Source organism: Musca autumnalis, unplaced genomic scaffold (genome assembly GCF_047663935.1).
Source record: "Musca autumnalis isolate F117 unplaced genomic scaffold, ASM4766393v1 scaffold_2, whole genome shotgun sequence".
In the NCBI taxonomy this organism is placed as follows: Eukaryota; Metazoa; Arthropoda; class Insecta; order Diptera; family Muscidae; genus Musca; species Musca autumnalis.
In genome coordinates, this window is record NW_027411755.1 from 36,738,895 (window position 1) to 36,758,992 (window position 20,098).

The 20,098-nt window shown below is 38.0% G+C and overlaps 1 protein-coding gene across 1 annotated transcript; it reads right to left on the bottom strand.

Annotated features, from left to right (window-relative positions):
- Positions 1 to 1,769: 1,769 nt before the first annotated feature.
- Positions 1,770 to 16,284, bottom strand: LOC141392710 (circadian clock-controlled protein daywake-like). The gene is made up of 5 exons (XM_073965594.1): positions 16,050 to 16,284; positions 3,545 to 3,637; positions 3,327 to 3,480; positions 2,412 to 2,545; positions 1,770 to 2,237 (listed from the first exon to the last, which is right to left on the bottom strand). Exons 1-5 carry the CDS (start codon positions 16,144 to 16,146, stop codon positions 1,933 to 1,935), a joined length of 783 nt encoding a protein of 260 aa, XP_073821695.1. The 5' UTR covers positions 16,147 to 16,284; the 3' UTR covers positions 1,770 to 1,932.
- Between the last annotated feature and the right edge of the window lie 3,814 nt (positions 16,285 to 20,098).

Sequence of the window (20,098 nt, forward strand, 5' to 3'; positions counted from 1 at the left end):
AAAATCGACGCTTTAATGGATGTAGGAAAAAATATTCTTAAAAAATACACGCCATTAATGGATGTAGGAAAAAAAATTCTTAAAAAATCCACGCCTTTAATGGATGTAGGAAAAAATATTCTTAAAAAATCCACGCCTTCAATAAATGTAGGGAAAAATATTCTGAAAAAATCCACGCCTTCAATAAATGTAGGGAAAAATATTCTTAAAAATCCAAGCCTTCGATAAATGTAGGAAAAAAATTCTTAAAAAATCCACGCCTTTAATAGATATATGAAAAATTATTCTAAAAAAATCCACGCCTTTAATAGATATATGAAAAATTATTCTAAAAAAATCCACGCCTTTGATGGATGTAGGAAAAAATATTCTTAAAAAATCCACGCCTATGATGGATGTAGGAAAAAATATTCTTAAAAAATCCACGCCTTTAATGAATGTAGGAAAAAAAATTCTTAAAAATCCACGCCTTTAATGAATGTAGGAAAAAATATTCTTAAAAAATCCACGCCTTTAATGAATGTAGGAAAAAATATTCTTAAAAAATCCACGCCTTTAATGAATGTAGGAAAAAATATTCTTAAAAAATCCACGCCTTTAATGAATGTAGGAAAAAATATTCTTAAAAAATCCACGCCTTTAATGAATGTAGGAAAAAATATTCTTAAAAAATCCACGCCTTTAATGAATGTAGGCAAAAATATTCTTAAAAAATCCACGACTTTATGAATGTAGGAAAAAATATTCTTAAAAAATCCACGACTTTAATGAATGTAGGAAAAAATATTCTTAAAAAACCCACGCCTTTAATGAATGTAGGAAAAAATATTCTTAAAAAAATCCAAGCCTTTGATGGATGTAGGAAAAAATATTCTTAAAAAAATCCACGCCTTTGATGGATGTAGGAAAAAATATTCTTAAAAAATCCAAGCCTTTGATGGATGTAGGAAAAAATATTCTTAAAAAAATCCACGCCTTTGATGGATGTAGGAAAAAATATTCTTAAAAAAATCCACGCCTTCTTAAAAAATCCAACCTTTGATGGATGTAGGAAAAATATTCTTAAAAAATCCACGCCATTGATGGATGTAGGAAAAAATATTCTTAAAAAATCCACGCCTTTGATGGATGTAGAAAAAATATTCTTAAAAAATCCACGCCTTTGATGGATGTAGGAAAAAATATTCTTAAAAAATCCACGGCTTTGATGGATGTAGGAAAAATATTCTTAAAAAATCCACGCCTTTGATGGATGTAGGAAAAAATATTCTTAAAAAGCCACCCATTTATGAATGTAGGAAAAAATATTCTTAAAAAATCCACGCCTTTGATGGATGTAGGAAAAAATATTCTTAAAAAATCCACCACCTTGATGAATGTAGGAAAAAATATTCTTAACAAATATCCACGCCTTTGATGAATGTAACAAAATAGGTTTTTTTTTTTTTTGTTCAATTGACAATTATCAAATTGTTTTTATTGTTGGTGTTTAAGATAAATGCCCTAAAGTATGCAACACATTTCGGAATTTGTAGTATACTTTTACTACAGTCAACTCTGCAATACAGAAATGCAGAAAACTGTTTAAATTTTTTCCATTTATCCGATTTTTTCGCTTTAGTGAGTTGTTAGGGTGATTCCAAAGAAAAATTTAACTAGGGTGATTTTAAAGGAAAGTTTGATCCCAAAATCCATTCCAGTTTTCATTTATTTGAAGATTCATTTATGCGAATATTGACCTCTAACCTCACACACTGTTTTCCAAACCCTTTTAAATGAGAAATATACATATAGCTTTTATTAAAAAATATTTACAGTCTATATAACAGTTGACTCAGGCACCAATATAATAAAACATATCTCTTAATACAATAAATTCTTAACGATATCTATGTATGTAAAAATATCCGTTTTCGCTCTCTCTCTCTCTTCTTAAGCCTTAACAGGTGGCAAATCCGAAAACACAAAATCAGCTGGAACATAATTGAAAATTTTTGTCCAACGATCTTTGAAAAGTTTACTCAACACCTCATTGAGGGTTGGGCGTAAAATCTCAAATATCGCATCACCATATGAGTTCAATATGGCATTTTCTTGGCTAGCATCAGCACCATCTAGATTCAGATAAACTCCACGAACTTCCTGCAAATCCAAACGTAAATCATCAACCGTGGTGAAAGTATAACCGCTATTCTCACGCAACTTAAAGAGTATGCCAACGCGGGCAATGGCACTGGCTGGAAGACACAAAAGGAAAAAAAATTGAAATCAGGCTTTGATTTTGAACATTTTTAACAGAAACATTACACAAATTTAGTAAAGAGTACTTCAATTCAAATCTTTAGTGGCATCAAGCTTCGCCGATATTATTTATTTGGATTGGATATTCTCTGTTATTTTTCCCTACTTACCAACTGAAATTGTTGCTTTGCCTTTTCCACCTACGGGTAGGGTAAAAATGTGCCCACTTATATCATAGCCACCATTTACAGCTAAATTTGTTAAAGCCATCTTCACCATAACACCCAGTGGTTTGGTTTCGAACCTGGAAAAGAAGAAAAAGTAGATATTTATTACAATTTCACATACAGAGGGCATCATCTGAAAACGAAAAGCTATTCAAATTAGGATCATATCCTAATACAACGGTCCCGTCTTTGGGATCCTACACTAGAAAAATATTAAATTCGGGAAAAATTCATACGGATTCTCCAAGGAAAATCATTAATACCGAGAAGAACATAAAATTACGTTGTTAATGAAGGAACGCCATCTACTTGACAAAGTTACATCGGTAAAGATAGCAAAGACGTCAACCAACGATCATCTTAAAGATAAGGACCCAAAGATGACAATAAATGTGGATTTCTTAAAGGTATTTTGGAGGATCCAGAAACGACAATAAACGTGGATTAATTAAAGATATTTTGGAGGATCCAAAGGTGACAATAAACGTGGATTCCTTAAAGACATTTTGCAAGATCCAAAGATGACAATAAACGTGGATTCCTTAAAGATATTTTGGAGGACCCCAAGATGACAATAAACGAGGATTTCTTAAAGATATTTTGGAGGATATTAAGATGACGATAAACGTGGATTTCTTAAAGATATTTTGGAGGATCCAAAGATGACAATAAACGTGGATTCTTTAAAGATATTTTGGAGGATCCAAAGATGACTATAAACGTGGATTCTTTAAAGATATTTTGGAGGATCCAAAGATGACAATAAACATGGATTTCTTAAAGATATTTTACAGAATCCAAAGATGACAATAAACATGGATATCTTAAAGATACTTTGGAGGATACAAAGCAACTTACCTCGATTCCCTGGCTTTAACATCACTCAAACCGCTCAAGGTCACATTATTTAAGTTCAAATTAATTGAGATGGGATTACTCAAATCCTGATTGATCCCAATGCGCTTCACAAACATGGGATCTATGGAACTAACAGATTTCAAGCCCGGGACACCTAAAAATATATTTGTTTTAAGATTAGCGAAAACAACATAAATATCGGCGATAAATTGCATTACCATTTCGCCATATGGTGTGAATATTTTCCACAGTTTTACCAAAGCAACTGCTAAAACTTCGATCCGTTATACTGCAGGGATTTAAAAAGTCGGCTATAAAGAAAAAGAGGTATTATGAAGAAGTTTTATATAATATTAGAAATAAGTTGGAAGTAAATGTAGGAGTCTTTGAATTGCAAGGGTTAATGAGAGTTCGGGGATTTAGGCACTTTTGGAGCCAGAATGCTCACCACTTCCGCAGGGGAAGCACTGAAATACTCAACGTTATTCTAAAGTTTACGTAAATAATATATGTTACCCAGCAGCTTTCAAGAATAGAATAAGTGGGGCAGTACTAAATATAAACCAGACTGAGAGGGTCACAAGAATGTACTTTTCCAAATTTCTATATAGACAAATGGAGTCCACACAGGAAACCCAAGGGAACAGATTAGGAAAAATTCAAAGCCCACGTGGCTTCAGAACGTTGGTCGTCTATACACAGATGAAGTAGTCGAGAAATATGTGGATATCCTTACCAAAAATCTCTTGACATGTGGGAGCAGCAGCAAAATGTCGCAAGATACTATCTTAGGATCCCAAACCCGCAGATAGCATTAAACAGAGCGGTGCGTGGATTAACCCTGCACTAAAGGCTTTTCGAGTTCAGTGGAACCGATTTTTGTTCGTTTAATCTGGCTTTGGGTCTATCTCCAGTTCTAGGAATGTGGCTGCTTCGATGGGATGTAACCACAGATCTATCGGAGTTAGATTCTGAGTAGATTTGGCTGGGCAGTTGAGAAGAGGCAGTGCATCGTGCGGGCCTGTGTCGCATGCTGGGCAACTGTTTTGCACGGTGTCATCAATACTTGCCGTATAGGAATTCGGATGGTTGCATCATTCCTAATGTATCGCTCCTAAGCTGCGATAGATGGGTTATGTAATCCGAGGACCGCATTCAGACGATAGTTGTTTATGGCATCTGCGACTGCATCCGTGCGAATGATATTTGAACCTGCTGGATAAGCTTGTTGATGTAGGGGTTCTCTCTTGTAACATTGGACCACTCTTTCTACATCATGAAGATCCCTCCTGAAAGAATCTTTACCTCCTCATGTAGATGTTCCACTGACCTTGCACTTTGTTTCAACTCTCAGGTCGGCATTCTGGCTGGTTTGAATATTTTCCACGACGTTGAACTTATATTCGCGGACAATGGTCGCCGTATAGCTTACCAAGGAGCGACCTATCGCGTTATATGTGGTCAACAGGGTTTATTTATTCGTACCCCAAGTGCTGCGGGCTAGGGACTTGATGACCTTGTCCTACATCGCAGCTTGTCGCAGATAGCTGTGGTATGAGCGGACGACATGAACATACTGTTGAGGTTGAAGCCTAGAATTTTGAGGGTATTTTGTGGTCGGAACTCTGCAACCATCGAACATGACATTCAACTTTGTTCTCAGCTCTGAATCCATTTGGTGAACAGAGTGGTCGTAGATTTAGGAGCATATATTTGCATATTCCTCGTGTGGGAAAAGGTGGTAAGATCAGTCAAATAGGTGTTCATCCTTTCACAAATGACATCAGTAGTGGAATTCTGTAACTCATTTTTCGAGTTACCGACAAATATCGGTGAAATTAAAATGATTATAATTTCGGTAATTAACTAAAATTTTCGGTAAGTTAACAACCAAAATAAATCTGTTGCTAAATCCTACCGATAGCGATAGTGCTGTCAATTTTTATTGATACTTTTTATTCATAATTTTGTGTTTTAATGGTACCGATTTTTGTCGGTAACTCAAAAAATGAGTTACAGAATTCAACTACAGGGAAGGTACCTGACACCAAGATCGTATAATCATACCTAACGATTACAATAACGTCTGGAGGGTTCGGAATACAGCAGAGGAAGAGGGAACTCTATGTTCCACTCTACGAAGCTTGGACTTCTTGTTCCCGAATTTCACGTATGACATATAATTAATTAACCAACGTGTCACAGCGCTGTTTTCTTTCTGTGCAGCTTACGAAACCCATCCTTCTTTCCAGTGTTCGAGAGTGAGTTAACTGTTGCCAACAATATTGCAATTCTTCAGATTAATTAACCACTGGTTCCGCTTATGCTCACCGACCAGCGGTGTCAGCGGTTAAATCACTCTCGAACACTGGAAAGAAGGAAGACACGTTTGTTGACGTTACGCTGACTGAGCCAAAGATGTGCGCAATTTAGAAAGGCACAGCATCGCATTAGATCTCCTCCTGCCGAGGAGGAACCACCCCAATTCACATTGAATGATATTGCGAATGTCATAAGGTTGGGCCCTGATGGAAACTTCATGGTAACAGCTGGCTGTGACAAGAATCGAGTATCTCAACAAAGTTCTTAACCTGCCGCTAGCCACCCACATCGTTCCGGATGTCTGGAAAATGAGCCACATGGTCTCGCTCCTGAAGCAAGGCAAGGAGACCGATTCCGTTTTTGTCGCCCGTAGCAAAGACCCTTAAGACTGTCTCTGGGGTCACTGGGGTTGGCACGACGAAGCTCATCTCGCTCATTTTCTAATCCCGTCACCTCTGCTGGGAAATTTGTTTTTACTTTGGGTATTCTTGATAATGTCTCGGAACGTCATTTCTGCTTCCCGAACATCAGAAGGATTAAGCAGATCTCTGAAGCGGTGATTAGTGAACTCTCTGAAACTAGGTCAATTAGCTTTCCCATAATTAATGAAAGTGCGGTTTACAGAGGTGATGAAATCGAGCGGTCTGCTGATGGAGACGTTTTTGGGGGGATCGTCTGTTCCAAGAGAAACGGCGGGAGTGCCGTCATTTGTCACACCAAGTGACACGATGGTTATGTCTGGGGAAGTGTGAAATTTAGTGGTCGTGTTTTATCATGTGGTGCCATGTCAATTAGCCGTCTACATTAGAAAATCGGGCTGAACTCTTCAATTTAAAAGAAGTGTCCCCTTGTGCCCCCTCCGAGATGTACGTGAGAAATAGTGCGTCTATCAAGAGAAACTACTTGCGTATGCATTAGGGTTATGTTTTTTTGATATTTTTTCTCAAAAATGAATTCCTGTAGTGAGAATGAATGAACTTTGCCCTATTAATGCCTAAAATAACATTCATTCCATTTTATGAAATGAAAAAAGGTTCCGCACAAACCACTTTGAAATTTTTATACCCTACACCACCTTGTGGTAAGGGGTATTATGTCTTTGTGCATTAGTTTGTAACATGCAAAAGGAAACGAGATAGACCCACAGTTCCTTTTAGGGATATACATAGAATCACATTCTGAGTCGATTTACGCACGTCCGTCTGTCTGTCCATGTATTTTTGTAAACAAAGTACAGGTCGCATTAATTGTCCGATTCGCATGAAAATTGGGGAAGATAGTTTTTTTGACCAAAGGACGGACGAATGCTATTTATTTTGGTAAAAATCGGTTCAGATTTGGATATAGCCCCCATATATATTTTCGCCAGATTTAAGGCATTTGGTGCACGAAACACGCTATATATGTCCGATTTCAATTAAATTTGGAATGTGCGACGATATTTAGTCTAGAAATAAGTGTGCCAAATTATATAGAAATCGGTTTAAATTTGGATATAGCTCCCATATATATTCTCGGCCGATTTTAGGTATTTGATGCACGAAACGCGCTATATATCTCCGATTTCAATAAAATTTGGAATGTTTGCCGGGATTTCACCTAGAAATAAGTGTGCCAAATTATATCGAAATCGGTTCAGATTTGGATATAGCTCTCATATATATTTTAGGCAGTTTTGAGGTATTTGATGCACGAAACACGCGGTGGTTAGTCTAGAAATAACTGTGCCAAATCATATCGAAATCGGTTCTGATTTGGATATAGCTCCCATATATATTTTCGACCGATTTGAGGTATTTGATGCACGAAACACGCTATATATGTCCAATTTTGATGAAATTTGGACTATGTGACAGAATTTGGCCTACAAATAAATGTGAAAAAGATATCGAAATCTGTTCTGCTTTGGATTTCGCTCCCATATATATTTTACATATTCACAGTGTTGTAGGGTATTATATAGTCGGCGCCGCCCGACTTTGATCCTTTCCTTACTGGTTATACCCTCAGCATTTATGCTAATGAGGGTATATAAACTTTCATATGGGCAAAATGTGCCTCATCGAAAATGGTTTTAGATCCCAAGTATGTTTGGACGAAATGTGTTTCAGACAATTTGGAGACGATTGAGCAATGTCCGTCCGTCTGTCTGTCTGTCTGCTGGCTGGAGCGCACGATAACTCTCGAACGGATGAAGCGATTCGGTTCAAATTTTGGCTTTCGTAATATTTTGCCCAAACTTAGTTTAAGCTCGAAGATGGGCTATATCGGTCCAATCCCTCCGGTACCTCCCCCACAAAAGTTCGATAATGTTCGGAAAATTTGTGCGCACGATAACTCTTGAAGGGAGTAACCGATTTGGTCCATACTTTGCACATCGTGAAATGTGTACCAGACTTAGATAAGGTTTCAATATGGACTCAATCGGTAGACTCCTTCGGGTACCTCCCACACAAAATTTCGGAAAAGTTAAGTTTCGGGCCATCTCTCCAATCGCTTTAATTTTTATACCCTCAGCCTTTAGGCTAAGGAGGGTATATACACTTTGATACGATGAAAATGTGCCTCATCGAAATAATGGTTTTAGACCCCAAGTATGTTTGGACGAAATGTGTTTCAGACAATTTGGAGTCGATCTAGCCATGTCCGTCCGTCTGTCTGTCTGTCTGTCCCGCTGGCTGGAGCGCACGATAACTCTCGAACGGATGAACCGATTCGGTTCAAATTTTGGCTTTCGTAATATTTTGCCCAAACTTAGTTTAAGTTCGAAGATGAGCTACATCGGTCCACTCCTTCCTGTACCTCCCCCACAAAAGTTCAAAAATGTTCGGAAAGCTTGTGCGCACGATAACTCTTGAAGGGAGTTACTGATTTGGTCCATACTTTGTCTAGCGTAAATTTTCTACCAGAGTAATATGAGGTTCCAATATGGTCTCAATCGGTCAACTCCTTCGGGTACCTCCCACACAAAATTTCGGAAAAGTTCAGTTTAGGGCCATCTCTCGAATCGCTTTGATTTTTGTTTTAGGAAGTTGTATTCACTGCCCTCCATACGAAGGTACAAGTTTCATCAGGGGCAAGTCCATACTTCCTGAGAAAATAGCATGAAAGTTGCAAAAAAACCCCTATGACACCCTGTGAGGTGGTTGGAGCGCAAGATAACTCTCGAACGGATCTGCCGATTCGGTCCAAAATATGGCCTTAGTAATAGTTTGTTCAAACATAGTTTAAGTTTGAAGATATGCAATATCGGTCCACTCCTTCAGGTACCTCCACCACAAAAGTTCCAAAATGTTCGGAAAAATTGTTCGTACGGTAACTCTTGAAGGGAGTGGCCGAAGGGTTCAAATATGGACTATGCTTGTCCACTCTATCCGGTACCTCCCACACAAAATTTCGGATAAGTTCACTGTAAGACCTAATATCGACTAACTTTAATTTTTGTTGAAGCAACTTGCATTCGCTGCCTCAATTACGATATTAAAAGTTTTTTAGGGGCAAGTCCATACTTCTTGAGCAAACAGCCCGAAGAGTGTAAAAACCCCCTATGACACCATATGTTGTGGATGGAGATCCACTTCCATAACGGTCAATGTCGATCCATTCCTTTTAGTATCTCCTCCGCAAAACTTTTGATCTTTAATCCTAATCAACATTTTTGTCGGTTCAAACGCCCAAATTTTTTAAAACCCCCTAAGCACATACGTATTTTGGGAAAAAATTGTTTCAATATACACATGCTGAGGGTATACCTCTGTCGGCAAAGCCGACTGATACTTTTTTACTTGTTACTTTAGCAACTTGTATTCACTGCCCACCATACGACGGCATAAGTTTCATCAGGGGCAAGTCCATACTTCCGGAGAAAATAGCCTGAAAGTTGCAAAAACCCCCTATGACACCGTGTGAGGTGGTTGGAGCGCAAGATAACTCTCGAACGGGTCTGCCTATTCTGTCCAAAATTTGGACTTAGTAATATTTTGTCCAAACACTCCTTCAGGTGCCTTCCCCGCAGAAGTTCAAAATGTTCGGTAAATTGTTCGTACGGTAACTCTTTAAGGGAGTGGCCGAATTGGTCCATACTTTACACATTCTAATATATCTTCCAGATATAGATCAGGTTCAAATATGGACTATATTTTTCCACTCCATCCGGTACCTCCCAAACACAATTTCGGATAAGATCACTTTAAGACCTGATAAGGAATCACTTTGATTTTTGTTGAAGCAACTTGCATTCGCTGCCTCAATTGCGATGGTAAAAGTTTTTCCAGGGACAAGTCCATACTTCTTGAGCAAACAGCCCGAAGGGTGTTAAAACCCCCTATGGTACCATATGTAGTGGCTGGAGATCCATTCTTTTTAGTATCTCCTCCGCAAAACTTTTGATCTTTAATCCTAATCAACATTTTTGTCGGTTCAAACGCCCAAAATGTTTAAAACCCCCTAAATACATGCGTTTTTTGGAAAAAATGTTTCAATATACACAGGCTGAGGGTATATCTCTGTCTGCAAAGCCGACTGATACTTTTTTACTTGTTTTTTTGTTGAAAAAATTCTATGAAATGAAAAAAAACTCTCAACAAATTATTTCGGGTTGAACGAATGAATGGCCTTTTGCCTATTAATGACTAAAATAAACTTTATTCCATTTAAATTTTAAAAAAGGTTTCGCACAAACCACTTTTAGTTTTTATGATATATGAGTATTTTTTATCGAATCACTTTATAATTAAGATTTTATGCAATCTTAGGTAAGAACTCATCAAAATATCAAACAGGGATACGAGAATACGTAACCCTAGTATGAATGCTAAGCTCCACCCAAAAATGAAAACTCTCTAATGTACGTAATTAAGTTTAAACAGGTAAAAAAATAACAGCTTTGCCGACAGAGATATACCCTCAGCCTGTGTGGATTGAAATACTTTTTCCCAAAAAAACGTATGTATTTAGTGGGTTTTCAAAATGTTGGGCGTATGAACCGACAAAAGTAGGGATAGGATAAAGCTCAAAAATTTGCGGGGATAACGATAGATAGGGCTTTTTTATCACACTAGGCTACGAATAACATAATATCGCTGTAAACAGGGCCACTAGGAAAACATTCGGTAAAAATGGTCAAATGTGTGGTTAACCACACAAAAATGTTGAACATTTGTGTGTGTGGTACCACAAGGATTGGAAAGATAGGGCCCAAAATTTGAACATAAACTAAGTTTCGACAATATTTAGAGATCCAAAGTTTGGACCAAATCGGTTGCCACGTCTATTGGAAATCGCGCGTACCATTTTAGCGAATATTTTCGAACTTTTGTGGGTGCGGTACCGGATGGAGTGAATCTATAAGCACCACCTTTGAATTTCATATAATATTCGAAGAAATATTACAATATCCAAAGTGTGGACGAACGCAGTATTTGGTTCGAGCTCTCCGGTCAATACATATGGTGCCATAGGGGTTTTTAACAACTTTCGGGCTGGTTTCTCAAGAAGTATGGACTTGCCCCTGAAAAAACTTTTACTGTCGTAATTGAGACAGCGAATGCAAGTACCTTCAACAAAAATCAAAGTGATTCGACAGCAGGTCTTAAAATGAATTTATCCTAAATTTTGTATTGGAGGTACCCGAAGGAGTAGACAAATATAGTCCATATTCGAACCTGATCTTTATCTGGTAGATATATTAGGATGTGTAAAGTATGGATCAAATCGGTCACTCCCTTCAAGAGTTATCGTGCGCACAAATTTTTCGAACATTTTCGAACTTTTGTGGGGGAGGTACCTGAAAGAGTGGGCCGACATGGCTTATCGTCGATCTTAAACGTAGTTTGGACAAAACATTACGAAGGCCACATTTTGGACCCAATCGGCAGATCCGTTCGAGAGTTATCTTGCGCTCCAACCACTACACACTGTGTCAGAGGGGTTTTTTTTTGTACATTTCAGGCTATTTTCTCCGGAAGTATGGACTTGCGCCTGATGAAACTTATAGCGTTGTATGGGGGCAGTGAATACAAGTTCTTACAACAAAAATCAAAGCGATTCGAGAGCAGGTCCTAAACTGAACTTTTCTGAAATTTTTTGTGGGAGGTACCCGAAAGGGTGGGCCGATTGAATCAATATTTGAACCTCATCTAAGTCTGTTAGAAATTTTATGATGTGCAAAGTATGGACCAAATCGGTTAATTCCTTCAAGAGTTATCGTGCGCACAAATTTTCTGAACATTTCCGAACTTTTGTGGGGGAGGTACCGGAAGGAGTGGACTCATATAAGCCATTTTCGAACTTAAACTAAGTTTGGACAAAATATTACGAAGGCCACATTTTGGACCGAATCGGTTCATCCGTTCAAGAGTTATAAAATATATTTATATATATTTTTATACCCTCAGCATTAATGTTAACGAGGATTAACCGATTTGGTCCAAAATTTGGCTTTCGTAATATTTTGTCCAAACTTAGTTTAAGTTCAAAGTTTTAAAATGTTCGGAAAATTGTGCGCACGATAACTCTTGAAGGGAGTAAACGATTTGGTCCATACATTGCACATCGTGAAATTTCTACCAGACTTATATGAGGTTCCAATATGGACGCATTCGCTCTACTCTTTCGGGTACCTCCCACACAAAATTTGGAAAAAGTTCAGTTTAGGACCTGCTCTCGAATCGCTTTGACTTTTTTTGCAAAAACTTGTATTCACTTCCCCCCATACGACGGTACAAGTTTCATCAGGGGCAAGTCCATACTTTCGGAGAAAATGGCCGGAAAGGTGCAAAAAGCCCCTATGACACCTTGTGTAGTGGTTGAAGCGCAAGATAGCCCTCGAACGGATCTGTCGATTCGGTCCAAAATTTGGCCTTCGCAATATTTTATCAAAACATAGCTTAAGTTCGAAGATAAGCCATATCGGCCCACTCCTTCAGGTGACTTCCCCACAGAAGTTCAAAATATTCGGAAAAATTTTGCACACGATAACTCTTAAAGGGAGTGACCGATGTAATCTATACTTTGCCCATCCTAATATATCTACCAGATATAGATCACGTTCGAATATGGACTATATTTGTCTACTCCTTCTGGTACCTCTCACACAAAATTTCGGATAAGTTCAGTTTAGGACCTGCTCTCGAATCACTTTGATTTTTGTTAAAGCGATTTGCATTCGCTACCTCCATTACGACGGTAAAAGTTTTTTCCAGGGGCAAGTCCATATTTCTTGGAAAAACAGCCCGAAAGGTGTAAAAACCCCTATGTCACCATATGTGGCGGTCTGAGAGGACGATAACTCTCGAACTGTTCAACCGATTTGGTCCAACATTTGGTCTTCGTCATATTATATCCAAACTTAGTTTCATGGTCAATACCGGTCCACAACTTTCGGTACTTATCCCCAATATTTAAAAAATGTCACTAAAATGCTAGGACGAGGGAAGTTTTTAGACTCAAAGAAGACTAAATACAAAATTTCCGATATTTCGGTACGATAATGTGGCTAAAACCTAAAAAATACCGAAATTCAATCGGTACACCTCAATGGAGGATATAGGAACACGCGGACCTATACTGATAATTCTTTTCTGGAACGTTTTATGATCCAATGAAAGACTTAATAACAAACTTCAGTCATTTCGGTGGGATATTGACGTCACAACCTTCAGAATTACGAAAATCGCGAGGTACCGTTCTATGGGGCTATATCGAAAAGTGGACCTATACCAACGAATTTCAGTAGGTAAGGCTTTTACATCCAACGTAGACTAAATACCAAATTTTAGCTATATCGATGGGTTATTGTGGCCACAACCTTTAAAATACCGTAAATCGGTAGGTACCGTTCTATGGGGGCTATATGAAGACGTGAACCTGAACGGACAAATTTCTGGGGGGAAAGTTGTATACACCAAAGAACACTAAATACCAAATTACAGCCATATTGAAGTCACTAATTTCAAAATACCGAAAATCTAGAGGAACCGTTCTATGGGGGGCTATATGAAGGCGTGGACGTGTACCGACAAAATTCTAGGGGAAAGTTTTATACCCCCAACTATAACTTAGTCCCAAATTTCAGCCATTTCGGTTTGAACATGAACCTAAAACCTTCAAAATACTGAAAATCGGGTGGTACCGTTCTATGGGGCTATATGAAGGCGTGGACCCATACCGACAAAAACCTAGGAGAATGTTTTGTAGCCCCAACAATGACTAAGACCCAAATTTCATCCATTTTGGTGTGATAATGAAGCTATATGAAGGCGTAAACCTATATTGACAAAATTCTGGGGGAAAGATTATACCCCAAGCGATGACTAAGTACCAAATTTCAGCCATTTCAGTGTGATAATGAAGCTAAAACCTTCAAAATATATAAAATGGGGTGGTACCGTTATATGGGGGCTATATGAAGGCGTAAATCTATACCGACAAAATTCTGGGGGAAAGTTTATACCCCAAACGATGACTAAGTACAAAATTTCAGCCATTTCAGTGTGATAATGAACCTAAAAACTTCAAAATACCGAAAATCGGCAGGTATCGTTCAATTGAGGCTATATGAAGGCGTGGAACTACATACATATATCCACTAATTTCTGGGGGAAAGTTGTAGGCACCCAACGAAGACTAAGTACCAAGTTCCAGCCGTTTCGGTGTGACAATGTGGCCGAAACCTTCAAAATACCAAAAATCGGGTGGTACCGTTCTATGGGGGCTGTATAAAAACGTGAACCGATGTAACCCATTTGCAATACCAAACATCCTAGGAGTAATAGAAACTTCTATACCAAATTTCAAAGCTCTATCTTAAAAATGGCGAGCTATATTTTGGTTTCAACCGACGGACGGACAGACGGATATGCTTATATCGACCTAGAATTTTACCCTGATCAAGAATATATACTTTATAGGGTATCTGATGAATATTTCGATGTGTTACAAATGGAATGACAAATATAGTTATATTATGGTGGAGGGTATAAAAATATATATTTTTATCTTATAACTTATTTCTCAACTTCTAGTGGCCATAGAATAACTAGTTATTCTAGTGGTTACAGCATAACTAGTTAATCAGTGCGACATGCTCTTGTTAAAAAAAGGGGTTAGTGGAGGGGGGGGGGGGGGGGGTTGTAAGTAGTTACGGCTGCCAAAAATCCCTTACAAAACCCATTATTGTGGGAGGATTATTTTTGCTGGGTATATATTGAAAAACGTTAATAGTTGACTTTTTCAAACTCAATCAGCTCGCCTCTTACATTGTTCACTTTACAAATGTCAAATTATAAAGGAATGCCAGAGCCTCTTTGCATTACCGCCGCCGATCTCCTTTATAATTTAGCTTCAAAAAGCTAAAGATTGTTGAGTTTTGATCTTTAGAGTTCTCTGTGGACAGGAAATCTTCTTCAAAATATTGTTGGTATGGTTTAATGTACCATAGTTGCTTCCAAAATGTGGATCATCGGAGATGTGGTATTGCGCGAAGGCACAATATTAAACAGGTCCCATATAAAACAGGACTGTACTCATCGATTTGAGAGAAGTGTCCCTTTGTGTCTCTTCAGACATTTTCGCGGGAAATATTGGATCTATCAATAGAAACTACACGGTGCTCTTGAAACAAATTTAAATGGAAGGAGCTTACACCTGGGAAGTTTTTGCGGATTCTGAAACTACAATGTTCATAGATGAGAAAAATCAAAAAATTAAAAAAATTGACATTTTTTAGATTTTCATGATTTTGCTTAGAAACCGCAAGTCCTATCGAAATGGGACTAAAGAAAATGTTGCAGCTATGAAAATTCTCTACAAGATTGACTTTTTCGATATCTTCGTAGTTCTTACCGTATTTTGAGATATAGAAGTTCAAATTAGGACAATGGATTGACTGAATGGCCTCCTTATAAAACAATGTCATGACTGCAATTTCCCAACTTAAACTTATATATCTAAAAAATGGTACAACATAGGAAAAAATTCTAAGCAAAATCCTAAAAACCTAAAAACCCTTAAAAATGTCAATTTGAATCGCGATTTATTTAAAAAGCGCTCTAAAAAACGACATCGAATATTTTATTGCGTTTTTGTATGATGCAATTGGCAATATTTGCACTCATTTGACACCAATTCATAAAAAAGGGTAGAGATTACAGGCAAACGCGGCTATAACGAATTCGAACACAAATAAAAGTTATATTCCATATAGATGTCATAAACATTTGTATGAAAGTTAGTTACAAACTCAAATCATATTGAAACTGATCACTTTTGATCTCTCTTAATTTCTTATAACCAAAGTCCACTTTAACAAAATCCAATTATATTTCGTTTTTATTGTGTTAATTAAATGCACATTTATAATCACTTCGATATCGAATGTGTAAACAAAAAGATTACACATACGTTTCTCGGTAAGAATTTTTCGACCCCTTGCCAATACAATCATCGACAAGGTTAGTAAACTGTAAATCTGCATTCGTTGATGACGGTGGTGATTCATGGCGATTTCTTGGTCAACTCCCGTATTTTTAGCACATTCAAAGCCAGAAAAAAACTAACAACTTTTGGACAACAAACAACTTAACAACCGTCAACTTTGAAAATTAACAAAACACTAAACGTATGTTTATAAATATGCCGAGCAGCAGCAATAGCAGCGGATGCATGTTTAAAGCGTTTATATTATGAAAATCACAAAACTGGTTTTCAGTTTTATGCCGGCAATGTTGTTGTCAAATAGTTAGCCAGCCAGTCAAGCGACCCGCCAGCCCCCCCACTATTGAGAAATATTTACTATGGCCAATAGCGTTAACAATAACAATAATACTATAACAAAATCAGGTTGACAACAAAAAAGTAGGGGGTTTTCGACGATTTTCGAATACCCTAAATTTTGGACATGTTTTTTTTTTTTTTTGTAAAGCCATACCAAGCCAATTAAAAAACAAAACAAACAAGTGAACTTTTATAACCTTCACCAATATGACTGTCACTGACAAATTTCTGGGTGAAAGTTTTGTAGCCCCAGTGACGACCATATACGAAATTTCAGCCATTTCGATGGGATAATGATGATAACATTTTTAAAATACCAAAAATCGGGTGGTACCATTCTATGGGGGCTATATGAAGGCGTGGACCTATACCGACAAAATTGTCGGAGAAAGTTTTATATCCCCTACGAAGACTAAGTACCAAATTTCAGCCATTTTGGTGTAATAATGAAGCTAAAACCTTCAAAATACCGAAAATCGGGTGGTGCCGTTCTGTGGGGGCTATATCAAAACGTGAACCGATATAGCCAATTTGCAATACGAAACATCCTAAGATTAATGGAAACTTCTATACCAAATTACGAAGCTCTATCTTAAAAATTGCGAGCTGTATCTTGATTTCAACAGACGGACGGAAGGATGGACAGGCGAACATGGTTATATCGACTTAGAATTTTACCCTGATCAAGAATATACATACTTCATAGGGTCTCCTAAGAATATTTCGATATGTTACAAACGGAATGACAAATTTAATTATACCCTCCATACTATGTAAGGTGGATCTGTCTCCTACGGACAGATCGAATGTATTTAAGGTCTCCTCAGAATTTGTTGGCCCTTTTTGGACATTTGAACTTGCCGACAAAAATGTGGATTAGGAATTAACTGCACTATGACATAAATGTTGAACTCTTGTGTGGGAGTTACCCTTAGGGAGGATCAATAGGAGCCATTTTAAATTTTGACAAAATATTAGGAGATCCAAAGTTTGGACCAAATTGGTTGCGCCATTCAAGTGATATCGTCCTAGCATTTTAGTGATATCTTTTAAATATTGGGGAGAAGTACCAGAAGCTGTGAACCGTTATTGCCCCATGAAACTAAGTTTGGATATAATATGACGAAGACCAAATGTTTGACCAAATCGGTTGAACAGTTCGAGAGTTATCGTGCTCTCCGACCGCCACGTATGGTGACATAGGGGGTTTTTACATATTTCGGGCTGTTTTCCAAAGAAATATGGACTTGCCCCTGAAAAAACATTTACCGTCGTAATGGAGGTAGCGAATGCAAATCGAACCGAAATTTTGTGTGAGAGGTACCAGAAGTAGTACACAAATATAGTCCATATTAAAACCTGATCTATATCTGGTAGATATATTACCATGTGCAAAGTATGAATTACATCGGTCACTGCCTTCAAGAGTTATCGCGCGCACAATTTTTCCTTATATTTTTGAACTTTTGTGGGGGAGGTACCTGAAGGTGTGGACCTATATGGCTTATCTTCCAATGTGAACTATGTTTGGGCAAAATATTATATTATATATATTATATATATATATATATATATATATATATATATATATATATATATATATATATATATATATATACTAGAGTTATCTTGCGCTCCAACCACAACACACGGTGTCATAGGGGTTTTTTTGCACCTTTCAGGCTATTTTCTCAGGAAGTATGGACTTGCCCCTGATGAAACTTGTTTCGTAGTATGGGGGACAGTGAATACAAGTTGTTACAACAAAAATCAAAGCGATTCGAGAGCTGGTCCTAATCTGAACTTATCCGAAATTTTGTGTGGGAGGTACCCGAAGGAGTGAACCGATTGAGTCCATGTTGAAACCTCATCTAAGTCTAATAGAAATTTCACGATGTTCAAAGTATGGATCAAATCGGTTACTTCCTTCAAAAGTTATCGTGCGCACAAATTTTCCGAACATTTTCGAACATTTGTGGGGGAGGTACCGGGAGGATTGGACCGATATAACCCATCTTCGAACTTAAGCTAAGTTTGGGCAAAATATTACGAAAGCCAAATTTTGGACCGAATCGGTTAATCCATTCGAGAGTTATCGTGCGCACCAGCCAGACAGACAGACGGACGGACATTGCTCAATCGACTCCAAATTGTCTGAAACACATTTCGTCCAAACATACTTGGGGTCTAAAACCATTATTTCGATGAGGCACATTTTGCCCGTATGAAAGTGTATATAATCCCCTTGTTAGCATAAATGCTGAGGGTATAATAAAAGGTAGTTTTAAGGGACAAAAAGTTTGGGTGGTGATGGTTGGAAGAAAATTGGAAATGCGGTTCACGTGTTCAGGTTGCGCTGTCCCAACCACTTCAGATTTCTGATGATGTTGTAGATTATAGCAGGCTCTATAGTTAAATAGAAGGTTAAACATGGTGAAAAGTGAACACCAACTAATCTATGCCGCCTGCGAGCCAGAGCTGGACATCGACACAGTAGGTGCTCGATCGTCGCCGTCTCCTCCTCATCCTCACAGAGTCTGCAATAGTCAGTAACGTCATCGTCCCATTTGATTGTAAAGGCCCTGATATAGCAGTTTCTAGTGATAACTCCCGTCATTACTCTAACTTCAGGTTCAACAGAGAATTTTCTTTTGACTGACAGAGTTGGCCTGATGGATCTTGACACAATGCACCTAGGTTCATTATGCTCTTTTGTCAGAGAGCGTCTCAATACTTTGGAGAAAATGACAAATGGGTGGCTGGATGGAATCAGCGATTGCTAGATATGTAGACTACGATCCTCGTCTAGTTAATTCGTCTGCTTTTTTATACCCTCAGCCTTTAGGCTAAAGAGGGTATTTACACATTGATACGACCAAAAATGTGCCTCATCGAAATAATGGTTTTAGACCCCAAGTATGTTTGTACGATATCCGCTTCAGACAATTTTGAGTAGATCTAGCAATGTCCGTCCGTCTGTCTGGCAGGCTGGTGCGCACGATAACTCTCGAACGGATCAATCGATTCGGTTCAAATTTTGGGTATCGAAATATTTTGTCCAGATTCGATTTAAGTTCGAAGATGGGTACCACTCCTTGAGGTACCTCCCCCACAAATGTTCAAAAATTGTCGCAAAACTTGTGCGCACGATAACTCTTGTAGGGAATAACGGATTTGGTCCATACTTTGCACATCGTGTAATTTCTACCAAACTTAGATGAGGTTCCAATATGGACTCAATCGGTCCACTCCTTCGGGTACCTCCCACACAAAATTTCGGAAAAGTTCAGTTTAGGACCTGGTCTCGAATCGCTTTGATTTTTATTTACGCAAGTTGTATTCGCTGTCCTCTATACGACGCTGTAAGTTTCATTAGGGGCAAGTCCATACTTCCTGAGAAAATAGCCTGAAAGTTACAAAAAACCCTATGACACCGTGTGTAGTGGTTGGAGAGCAAGATAACTCTCGAACGGATGTGCCAATTCGGTCCAAAATTTGGCTTTCGTAATATTTTATCCAAACTTAGTTCAAGTTCAAAGATGGATTATATCGGTCCACTCCTTCCGGTCCTCCCCCACAAAAGTTCGAAAATGTTCGGAAAATTTGTGCGTACGATAACTCTTGAAGGGAGTAACCGATTTGGTCCATACTTTGCACATTATGAAATTTCTACCAGA